We start from the raw sequence: 12,699 nt of genomic DNA, 5'->3' as shown, positions 1-12,699 counted from the left end.
CAAATGATCATAAATCCTATCCCTCAGGACCCTTTCCAATAATTTACCTATGGCCGAAGTGAGACTAACCGGCCTATAATTCCCAGGGTTATACCTATACCCTTTCTTGAACAAGGGGACAACATTCACCTCTCTTCAGTCTTCTGGCACTATTCCTGTAGACAGTGAGGACATAAAGATCAAAGCCAAAGGCTCTGCAATCTCATCCCTCGCCTCCCAAAGAATCCTAGGATATATCCCATCAGGCCCAGGGGACTTATCTATCCTCCGGCATCTCAAAATTTCTAACACATCTTCCTTCCGAATATCTACCTCCTCCAGCCTACCAGCCTGTATGGAACTATCCTCCTCAACAATATGGCCCCTCTCCTTTGTGAACACTGAAGAAAAGTATTCATTTAGGGCCTCTCCTATGTCTTCAGACTCCATGCACACATGCACACTACTGTCCTTGACCAGCCCTAACTTCACCTTGGTCATTCTTTTATTCCTCACGTAAGTGTAAAAAGCCTTGGGGTTTTGCTTGATCCTACCCGCCAAGGGCTTCTCATGCCCCCTCCTAGCTCTCCTCAGCCCTTTCTTGAGCTCCTTCCTAGCTATCGTGTATTCCTCAAGTGCCCTAACTGAACCTTGTTTTCTCATCCTTACATAAGCCCCCTTCTTCCTCTTGACAAGACATTCAACCTCTTTTGTAAACCATGGTTCCCTCACTCGACCATTTCCTCCCTGCCTGACAGGGACATACATATCAAGGACACGCAGTATTTGCTCCTTGAACAAGCTCCACATCTCAATTGTGCCTATCCCTGACAGTTCCTGTTTCCATCTTATGCTCCCCAATTCTTGCCTAATCGATTCATAATTACCCTTCCCCCAGTTATAAACCTTGCCCTGCCATATGTTCCTCTCCCTCTCCATTGCCATAGTGAAAGTCACCAAATTGTGGTCACTATCTCCAAAGTGCACTCCCACAACCAAATCTAACACTTGGCCCGGTTCATTACCCAGTACCAAATCCAAGGTGGCCCCGCCTCTTGTCGGTCTATCCACATATTGTGTGAGGAAACACTCCTGCACACACTGGATAAAAACAGCCCCATCCAAACTATTCGAATTATAGTGGTTCCAATCAATATTTGGAAAGTTAAAGTCACCCATGACAACTACCCTGTGACGACCGCACCTATCCAAAATCTGCATTGCAATCTTTTCCTCCACACCTCTGTTACTGTTTGGGGGCCTACAGAAAACTAACAAAGTGACCGCTCCTTTCCTATTTCTAACTTCAGCCCACACTACCTCAGTAGACAGATCCTCCTCAAACTCCCTTTCTGCAGCCATTATACGATCCTTGAATAACGATGCCACTCCTCCACCTCTTTTACCACCTTCCCTAATATTACTGAAACATCTAAACCCCTGAACCTCCAACAACCATTTCTGCCCCTGTTCTATCCATGTCTCCGTAATGGCCACAGCATCGTAGTCCCAGGTACCAGTCCATGCTTCAAGCTCACCAACCTTATTCCTGATGCTCCTCGCATTGAAGTAGACACACTTCAAACCACCTTCATGCCTGCAGGTCCACTCTTGTAACCTTGGTACCTTCCTCAGTATTGCACTACCCTCAACTTCCTGAGCTCCAGCAACGCTATCACCTGGACTACAAATGAATTTCCCATCCCCCTGCCAAATTAGTTTAAACCTCCCCAAAGAGCTGTAGCAAATTTCCGACCCAGGATATTGGTGCCCCTCTGGTTCAGGTGTAACCTGTCCTGTTTGTACAGGCCCCACCTGCCCCAGAATGTGCTCCAATTATCCAAGTAACTGAAACCCTCCCTCCTACACCATCCCTGTAGCCACGTGTTTAACTGCACTCTCTCCCTGTTCCTCACCTCGCTAGCACGTGGCACTGGCAGCAAACCAGAGATGACAACACGGTCTGTCCTGGCTCGCAGCTTCCACCCTAGCTCCCTGAATTCCTGTTTTACATCCCTGTCCCTTTTCCTACCTATGTCATTGGTACCGATGTGTACCACGACTTGTGGCTGCTCCCCCTCCCCTTTCAGGATCCTGAAAATACGATCAGAGACGTCACGGACCTTGGCACCCGGGAGGCAACACACCAACCGAGTGCCTCTATCGTTGCCACAGAACCGCCTATTTGTACCTCTAACTATAGAGTCTCCAATAACTAATGCTCTCCTGCTCTACCCCTTCCCTTCTGAGCCACAGGGACAGACTCAGTGTCAGAGACCTGGTCACCATGGCTTACCTCAGGTAGGTCCCCCCCCAGCAGTATCCAAAATGGTATACCTGTTCTTGAGGGGAACAACCTGCACTGACTGCTTCTTCCCCCTCCTTTTAAACGTCACCCAGCTACCTTCATTCTTAGGAGTAACTACATCCCTGTAGCTTCTATCTATAACTGACTCTGCCTCCCGAATGATCCTCAGTTCATCCAGGTCCAGTTCCCTAACACGGTCTTTGAGGAGCTGGAGATGGGTGCACTTCCCGCAGGTGAACTGAGCAGGGCCACTGACGGTGTCCCTCACCTCGAACATCCTGCAGGAGGAACATTGCACTGCCCTCTCTGCCATCTATCCACTTGACAATTACACAGAGAAAAAAAAAGCTTACCTGACTTTCACACTCTCCGCAGATAAGAGGTGGTGGAAGGGTGGAGAGAGGAAAAGGAAAGAAAAGCTTACCTCACCAACTCACCACACAGTCTTTTTTTTGGTTAGAGGAGGAGGAGGATGGGTGGGAGACACTACCTGTGTAGTGTCTCGGATTTAGCCACTACCTGAAATATATTAATTCTAGAAACTCACCCGATAGCAGCTTTCCACAATTCACTCCCCGCAACAGCCAATCAGCGTTGCCGCTCTGCCACCCACTGCAGGATGGGTAGCCTTTGTCCATTTATCTTTCCGAGATCATGATGTCTGAGTTGGGAGAGCTATGCCTCATGGTCTGTGTCCACTCTTATCTTGAAATCTCCCAGTGGGTAAAGATGATTTGACTGCAGGGTTCTGCTGATAGCTGCATTGAGCTCCCCATATCTTTCACCTCTCTCATGGAGCACATTTGGAGCATAGATACTCATGAGATTAACTGAAGTTGCTTGGATTGAGAGGCAGATGGAGAGAATGCGGTCTTAAACTATTTGTGAGGAGTTCTAACATTGGGAGTAATAATTCGCTGACAGTGAAGCCTACACCTTGCTCACATTTCCTCTGAATTCTTCCCCTGCAAGATGAACATATACTGCTTCTCTTTCAATGAACCCGATCTCTTGTAGGAAGGCAATGTCAAAGTTCAGGCCGTCAATCTCCACGTTGATCACAGCTTTATTAGGCATGGTGGCACAGTGGTTAGCACTGCTGCCTCACAACCCCAGGGTCCGTGGTTCAATTCTTGTTTCAGGTGACTGTGTGGAGTTTGCACTTTCTCACTGTGTCTGCATGGGTTTGCTCCTGGTGCTCCGATTTCTTCCCACAGTCCAAAGATGTGCAGGTTAGGTGGATTGGCCATGATAAATTGCCGCTTAGTGTCCAAAAGGTTAGGTCGGGTTACTGGGTTACGAGGATAAGGTGGAGGCATGGGCTTAAGTAAGGTGCTCTTTTCAAGGTGCAGACTCAATGGGCCGAATGGCTGCCTTCTGCACTGTAAATTCTATGATTATCAAGCAGTTGTAAGTCACCTCATTTAAGGGTTCTTCCTGCTTATTCCATTATTTCACCTTTATTTTGCCATTATCATTTTTGATTCATGGGCATGTATCTTTCAGTTAAACAGCCAAGAGAATGAGGAATTCAGGAGTTACAGGAGAGAACACTCTGCCAGTTTGAACAGGAGCTTCAGACTTTTCAGCACCAGAGAGAGAGAGATGGGGTGGGACTTAGTTTGATTGATTAGCTCTGGTGGTCAATGAATTGCCCAAAAAAGGTCGTACTCTGCCCAGTAACAGGTGGTGATTGAATCCTATCCCAGCGAAATGATTCTCAGAATCCCAAGGAGCTCAGTTTGACTCCTGGAAGCACAGGGACACTCTCTCTTCCCTTCATGTTTTTTCAAGAATGGCTGTGAGTGCTTTATTCCTGGAACTTTAAGAACCTGAATGAATGAATCTACAGGAAAACCATTACAGGCTGCAAACAAAGACCAGGACCTTCTCTGTCTCTCTACAGAGAGGCGGTGAGTGCTGTATTTCTGAAACTACAGAGAACCACAGAGAACAAATCTACGGTAAGGCCACAAACTGTAAGCAAAGTTTGAAGAGGAGTAAGGTGCTGGAAACAACCATCTGAAACAAAGGCATATTTTTACCTTTTAGTTATGAATTATTACCCTTTTCTTCCCCTCTGTGTTTGTCTGTGTGTGTATAGAGTGTGTGTGTGTGGGGGGGGGGGGGGGGGAAGTTAAAACAGGGAATTAGGTAACAGTCAACCAGTTGCATTTGCTGCATATTTCAATATAATTCTTGTTATAAATAAACAGTAATTGTGTTTACATTTACAAACCTGGCTACTCGCAGTTCCATTGTGTTGTGACTCTGGGTCAAGTGGGGTTGGAATTAACCGCATACTAACCCAGGCCGTCATAACAGCTGTAGTCTTGATGTTCCAGCTTGATAATCGAAGAGTTGGCATCTTCTTTCTTTATGTTTGTTTGCTGATGCGGTGAATTCTTTCCACTTATTGAGCGGAGATTCCAAGCACCCAATGAAGGAGGTGAGCCGTGGCAGCTAAGCACCATTCTAGTTTGAGGCTACGCTATTTGAGTTGGGCAGTGGCTGAACAATGGGCACAATGGTCCCTCCCACCCTATTCTCTGTTTTGTAGCCACATGTAGGACTTTAATAATAAATAGAAATGCTGGGGACCGGTACTGATTGAAGAGAAATATAGGTAAAATCAATACCTACAGGTTTATGGCAGTGAATTAATAAACAAAATGTATTTTTCATTATGTTATGATTGTCGACCAGAACCCTCAGTTGTTGGCAAGATCTAATTAGGGCCAATAGCATTTTGTTTAAAGTAGACAGAGTTTGAGATCTGAGACACATGTTCAGTGAATAAAGTCATAGATTCCAGAACTTTTTAACAAACAAAAATAAACTTCACTGCAAAAAAATCAGAAAGGTAAAATAATTTACAATATCTATCTTACACTCTAACTTTGATGGATAAGAGAGGTACACATGAATGAACAGGAAAGCTATGGTTGAACACACCACACAATAAATGACAGATGTGACCATAACAGATACCATGGATTTCTACACAACCCACCCAGGCGTCCATCAACACCTTGAGTCAATCAGTCTCATCATAACTCTATTTTTTTTCACAAGGGTTTACAATCTTCACTTTTGAAGATCTCGCCTTGGAATTATCTCCAAAAGTTGCTCCAACTCAGATGGCTTCACTGATGGTCCATCTCGCAGGTTTTCTACCTCACCTTCCAAGATTATGTTCCCTGGATTCTTGTGTATACACTCAAGTACCAAATGACAGGTGTGCTCACCCTAACTTGAAGGTGTATCTGAGCAAGAGACCCTAGCTGTTCAAGTGAAGACCATCATCCAGCAGAGGGCAGTAGAGCGGAGCTGCTGATTGGCTGTTGTGGGGGAAATTTGCATACGCCGTTGTGCTCACCCTAACTTCAGGTGGTTTGTGGAGGAGCTGTTGTAAAGTGACACTTAAACCCGAAACACTTCTTCGGTGTTTCCCTCCCTACCCTCTCCTCTAACCAAAACAAAAACAACCGCTGTAAAGGTCAAGAGGAAGGCTCGAGGCCAGGTAGAAGTAAAAAGAAGTTGAACCGTGACATCACGGCCTGCAGGTAAGGGATTGGCTTGTGACTGGTAAGTAGTTTTTCTTTTATTTTCCCTCAGGCGTTACTGTGTGGGGCGCAGAGGTTGCTGAGTGAGTGCTTGCTGAGAAGGGGAGTGAATAACAGGCAAGCTCTTTCTTTTTCTATTTTTATCTAGAGGGGATGGCAGGGAAGGTAGTGCAATGTTCCTCCTGCAGAATGTTTGAGTTGAGGGACGCCATCAGTGTCCCTGCTGATTTCATCTGTGGGAAGTGCACCCATCTCCAGCGCCTCAGAAACCGCGTTAGGGAGCTGGAGCTGGATAAACTTCGGATTATTCGGGAGGCAGACGTGGTCATAGATAAAAGCTTCAGGGATGTAGTTACTCCGAAGAATAAAGATAGATGGGTGACGGTGAGAGGGGCTGGGAGGAAGCAGTCAGTACAGGGATCCCCTGTGGTCGTTCTCCTTAGTAACAAGTATACCGCTTTGGATACTGTTGGGGGGGGGGGACTTACCAGGGGTAAGCCATGGGGTACAGGTCTCTGGCACAGAGTCTGTCCCTGTTGCTCAGAAGGGAAGGGGGGAGAGTATTGGAGACTCCATAGCTGGGGGGATAGATAGGAGTTTCTGTGGGAACGAGAGAGACTCGCGGTTGGTGTGTTGCTTCCCAGGTGCCAGGGCGCGTGATGTCTCAGATCGTGTTTTTGGGATACTTAAGGGGGAGGGGGAGCAGCCCCAAGTCGTGGTCCACATAGGTACCAACGACATAGGTAGGAAAAGGGATAGGGATGTAAGGCAGGAATTCAGGGAGCTATGGTGGAAACTTAGATCGAGGACAAACAGAGTTATTATCTCTGGGATGTTACCCGTGCCACGTGATAGCGAGACGAGGAATAGGGAGCGAGAGGAGTTGAACATGTGGCGATAGGGATGGTGCAGGAGGGAGAGTTTCAGATTTCTGGATAATTGGGGCTCATTCTATGGTCGGTGGGACCTCTACAAACGGGATGGTCTACACCTGGACCAGAGGGGTACCAATATCCTGGGGGGGAAAATTGCTAATGCTCTTTGGGAGGGTTTAAACTAGTTCAGTAGGGGCTTGGGAACCTGAATTGTAGCTCCAGTATACAGGAGCTTGAGAGTAGTGCGGTCATGAGTAAGGTTTCAAAGTTGCAGGAGTGTACCAGCAGGCAGGAAGGTGGTTTAAAGTGTGTCTTCTTCAATGCCAGAAGCATCCGGAATAAGGTGGGTGAACTTGCGGCATGGGTTGGTACCTGGGACTTCGGTGTTGTGGCCATTTCGAAGACATGGATAGAGCAGGGACAGGGATGGTTGTTGCAGGTGCCGGGTTTTAGATATTTCAGTAAGCGCAGGGAAGGTGGTAAAAGAGGGGGAGGGGTGGCATTGTTAGTCAAGGACAGTATTACGGTGGCAGAAAGGACGTTTGATGAGGACTCGTCTACTGAGGTAGTATGGGCTGAGGTTAGAAACAGGAAAGGAGAGGTCACCCTGTTAGGGGTTTTCTATAGGCCTCTGAAAAGTTCCAGAGATGTAGAGGAAAGGATTGCAAAGATGATTCTGGATAGGAGCGAAAGTAACAGGGTAATTGTTATGGGGGACTTTAACTTTCCAAATATTGACTGGAAACGCTATAGTTCGAGTACTTCAGATGGGTCTGTTTTTGTCCAATGTGTGCAGGAGGGTTTCCTGACAGTATGTAGATAGGCCAATGAGAAGCGAGGCATTATTGGATTTGGTACTGGGTAATGATTCAGGACAGGTGTTAGATTTGGAGGTAGGTGAGCACTTTGGTGATAGTGACCACAAATCGATTACGTTTACTTTAGTGATGGAAAGGGATAGGTATATACCGCAGGGCAAGAGTTATATCTGGGGGAAAGGCAATTATGATGCGATGAGGCAAGACTTAGGATGCATTGGATGGAGAGGAAAACTGCAGGGGAGGGGCACAATGGAAATGTGGAGTTTGTTCAAGGAACAGCTACTGCGTGTCCTTGATAAGTGTGTACCTGTCAGGCAGGGAGGAAGTGGTCGAGCAAGGGAACCTTGGTGGTTTACTAAAGCAGTCGAAACACTTGTCAAGAGGAAGAAGGAGGCTTATGTAAAGATGAGACATGAAGGTTCAGTTTGGGCGCTTGAGAGTTACAAGTTAGCTAGGAAGGACCTAAAGAGAGAGAGCTAAGAAGAGCCAGGAGGGGACATGAGAAGTCTTTGGCAGGTAGGATCAAGGATAACCCTAAAGCTTTCTATAGATATGACAGGAATAAAAGAATGACTAGGGTAAGAGTAGGGCCAGTCAAGGACAGTAGTGGGAAGTTGTGCTTGGAGTCCGAGGAGATAGGAGAGGTGCTAAATGAATATTTTTCGTCAGTATTCACACAGGAAACAGACAATGTTGTCGAGGAGAATACTGTGATTCAGGCTACTAACTAGAAGGGCTTGAGGTTCATAAGGAGGAGGTGTTAGCAATTCTGGAAAGTGTGAAAATAGATAGGTCCCCTGGGCCGGATGGGATTTATCCTAGGATTCTCTGGGAAGCTAGGGAGGAGATTGCTGAGCCTTTGGCTTTGATCTTTTAGTCATCTTTGTCTACAGGAATAGTGCCAGAAGACTGGAGGATAGCAAATGTTGTCCCCTTGTTCAAGAAGTGGAGTAGAGACAAGCCTGGTAACTATAGACCAGTGAGCCTTACTTCTGTTGTGGGCAAAATCTTGGAAAGGTTTGTGATGGGATGTATAATCATCTAGAAAGGAATAATTTGATTAGAGATAGTCAACACGGTTTTGTGAAGGGTAGGTCGTGCCTCGCAAACCTTATTGAATTCTTTGAGAAGGTGACCAAACAGGTGGATGAGGGTAAAGCAGTTGATGTGGTGTATATGGATTTCAGTAAAGCGCTTGATAAGGTTCCCCATGGTAGGCTACTGCAGAAAATACGGAGGCATGGGATTCAGGGTGATTTAGCAGTTTGGATCAGAAACTGGCTAGCTAGAAGAAGACAAAGGGTGGTGGTTGATGGGAAATGTTAAGACTGGAGTCCAGTTACTAGTGGTGTACCACAAGGATCTGTTTTGGAGCCACTGCTGTTTGTCATTTTTATAAATGACCTGGAGGAGGGCGTAGAAGGATGGGTGAGTAAATTTGCAGATGACACTAAAGTCGGTGGAGTTGTGGACAGTGCGGACGGATGTTACAAGTTACAGAGGGATATAGATAAGCTGCAGCGCTGGGCTGAGAGGTGGCAAATGGAGTTTAATGCAGAAAAGTGTGAGGTGATTCATTTTGGAAGGAATAACAGGAAGACAGAGTACTGGGCTAATGGTAAGATTCTTGGCAGTGTGGATGAGCAGAGAGATCTTGGTGTCCATGTACATAGATCCCTGAAAGTTTCCACCCAGGTTGAGAGGGTTGTTAAGAAGGCGTCTGGTGTGTTAGCTTTTATTGGTAGAGGGATTGAGTTTCGGAGCCATGAGGTCATGTTGCAGCTGTACAAAACTCTGGTGCGGCCGCATTTGGAGTATTGCGTGCAATTCTGGTTTATAGGAAGGATGTGGAAGCATTGGAAAGGGTGCAGAGGAAATTTACCAGGATGTTGCCTGGTATGGAGGGAAGATCTTATGAGGAAAGGCTGAGGGACTTGAGGCTGTTTTCGTTAGAGAGAAGAAGGTTAAGAGGTGACTTAATTGAGGCATACAAGATGATCAGAGGATTGGATAGGGTGCACTGTGAGAGCCTTCTTCCTTGGATGGTGATGTTTAGCACGAGGGGACATAGCTATACATATTGAGGGGAGATAGATATAAGACAGATATCAGAGGTAGGTTCTTTACTCAGAGAGTAGTAAGGGTGTGGAATGCCCTGCCTGCAACAGTAGTGGACTCGCCAATACTAAGGGCATTCAAATGGTCATTGGATAGACATATGGACGATAAGGGAATAGTGTAGATGGGTTTTAGAGTGGTTTCACAGGTCGGCGCAACATCGAGGGCTGAAGGGCCTGTACTGCGCTGTAATGTTCTATGTTCTAGGTACAGCTTCAGATCTTTGGCCACACTGAGCAGAATGCTACTGCTCCAATTCACTAGCCCTCTTTACTTAAAGTCTGCTTCCCACATCCTTTCTCTAATTTAGAACCTACTTCTCTGCTCTTTTCTTTCAACTGAACTTCATTGAAATAAACTGAGGCCTTTTTCTGTCCCGTGTCTTTGTCCCATACCTGAGACTTCCTTTAGGGACCTCTACCTGTCCCCACTCCTTGTTCCTGGCCTGGAACACTTCTTGGGACCTCTCCCTGTCCCCTTTCCCTGTGCCTGCGGAAGGACATTTCCTGAGCCTGAACAAGTTAAAGTTGTAGAACTGAGCATGTGCAGCTCGTTCACAGCCTGCACATGCACAGTAAGTCTGAGATCCATCGGCAATTGAAGTGCAGACTCTGAACTTAACAAGGTAAGTTTGGGTTTCGTAACAATTTATATCCAGAATCATTAGAAATAATGCAAATTATAATTTTTATAGATACATTTAATTTGCAAGCTTTGCACTTCAAAGAGTAAGTGTAAAATGTTAACAGCTGTAATGTCTGTTGATTGTTCATTAACATCAAAATTATAATATGACTTTGTTTAAAGTTTTATTCTAAAATTGTTTACATTACCTCTAGCTCTATACGGTTGAATTCATCAAAACAGGCCCAAGCTCCAGACTGTACCAGACCTTTGAAAAACTTCCCCATCGCTTTGTAGTCTAGTCCATCGGAACAATTAAACACAACACACTGCAAAATAGAAGATCATTAAATAGTTCAACAAGGGCAGCATGGTGGCACAGTGGTTAGCACGGCAGCCTCATAGCGCCAGGGATCCGAGTTGGATTCTGACCTTTAGTGACTGTCTGTGTGGAGTTTGCACTTTCTCCCTGTCTCTGTGGGTTTCCTCCAGGTGCGGGTGTGTTCTTGCACTGTCCAAAGATGTGAAAGTTAGGTGGATAGGCCATTCTAAATTTCCCCTTCGTGTCCATAGGATGGGTGGGGCTATGGGGATGTGGCGGGGGAGTGGGCCAAGGTAGGGTGCTCTTTCAGAGAGTTGGTGCAGACTTGATGGGCTGAATGGCCTTGTTCTGCATTGTAAGGATTCTATGATTCTTTTAAACATCCATCTCACTGTAAACAGATGCACTGGAAGGCACAAATCTGCAGCACAATAGACGGTGTCATGAATGTTGTTTTGAGATGTATCTTTAACTCAAAATAAAACACAATTCCAGAGAAACACCTCAGCTCAAAGACATGCCTCTGTGATCATGTTGCAATGGAGAGAGAAACCTGAACAGAAACCCACTGAGATAGGTGACAATTTTAACTGCTTTTTCACAGTATCTCACAGAGAATGGATGGTGCTGTTTGACACAGAGAAAAGGAGCTACTGCTCCAGGAAAGCAGGACCAAGAAAGATGCTGGGGAGAGTTCGGTTTCTAATCAAAAGAAAGGGATCAGAATAGATTAAGCTCTTGAATGTTTAAGGCACAGTGTCACAAAGAGTGCCTTACTGGTGGTAATCATATCCAGGAAAACTGCGGTGAGTGGAATGATTGCCCAGGGCACTGGAGGTTTCAACTTGGTGTGGTGGGGAGAAGTGAACCTACTTAAGAACTGGAGTGACTTTGCGACTGTTCCTATAATATTACATCTTTGCCATCAGCGTGGCATTGATGTGTTTCAAAAGACATAGTTTGGTTTTATTAGTGAATGCAAAACTTACCTTTCTCTTTGGTTTAATGTTTCAGTTGCCTGTTCGTTAATATTTGATCCATGTTGATTTTACTTTGTTAAGGTTTAAAAAGTGAATCTTGTCCATCAGTTGCACAGAAATTCATTTAAAAAAAAAGAGATCAGTCTCTGCAGATATCAGAGCTGTCACAAGATCAGGAAAGCCACACCATACCAGACAGCAAAACCACCATGAGACTGCCGCTGACCCCATTAACCTTCAAAATATCCAGACTTGATACCTCCTGGAGGGTACAAAGGGTGATGGGGTGATGAAAAATCTCTGGGTCTCCTCCATGGTTGAAATAGTGATAAAAGTTTCTCAGTTTAGACTCAACCCTAGATGACCAGGCACACAGATGAGCTTACCATTGATGTTGTGGTACAGTCAGACACAGCAGTGTCAAATATATTCTGTGCCCTGGCAAAGGGCCATAGAGCGATGGGCTGGCTGTAGTTCTGCAGGTTACCCTGGAGCCCATGATTGAAGGCTGATACTCAGTTTATCAGGATCCTAGTCAGATTTGCAGCCATTCTGAGCAACTCACATCATTGTGAGGATACAGATATTGGCGTTGTAATGTATAAATTTATCTGCATACTAGGAAGCGAACGAGGGATCAGTTGGTGTATTCTGAAAATTATCAACCGACATGTCCTACTTCAAGGGTTTGTTAAAGACAAATATGAAGTCAAAGGGGGAAATTCAAAGTGTGAGAGTCACAAACATGGCCCAGTTGATGGAGAATTTGACACAATTGGCTCTTCCTCATCTCATTTGGGTTAAAATCACATTTACAACATTTTCCCATCGTGTCCGTGTGTGTCCATTTTAGAGCAATCCCAAAATAATCCCATTTCCCAAATTTTCCCAGAGTCCTGGATCAATCTCCAAACTAATCCCATCATCCCAATCTCTCCCCACAGCCCTGTATCAATCCCAAGCTAATCCCTGTGCCCCACTCTCTTTCCATAGCCCTGCATCAATCCCAAACTATTCCCACTGCCCCATTCTCTCCCCAAAGCCCTGTATCAGTTACAAACTAAGCCCACTGTCCTGCTCTCTCCACATAGCCCTGCATCAATCCC

General features: G+C 45.6%; 1 protein-coding gene across 1 annotated transcript in view; it reads right to left on the bottom strand.

Moving 5' to 3' along the window:
- LOC140388180 (dynein axonemal heavy chain 3-like) overlaps window positions 1–12,699 on the bottom strand; it is a 1,528,048-nt gene that overhangs the window by 794,354 nt on the left and 720,995 nt on the right. The window contains exon 29 of the mRNA XM_072471941.1: window positions 10,501–10,620. Within this exon, the coding sequence (XP_072328042.1) occupies window positions 10,501–10,620 (120 nt within the window). The remainder of the gene's footprint in view (window positions 1–10,500; window positions 10,621–12,699) is intronic.

This window comes from Scyliorhinus torazame, chromosome 13 (assembly GCF_047496885.1).
Source record: "Scyliorhinus torazame isolate Kashiwa2021f chromosome 13, sScyTor2.1, whole genome shotgun sequence".
NCBI classification, from domain to species: Eukaryota; Metazoa; Chordata; class Chondrichthyes; order Carcharhiniformes; family Scyliorhinidae; genus Scyliorhinus; species Scyliorhinus torazame.
This window is presented reverse-complemented; position numbering and strand designations above follow the sequence as displayed.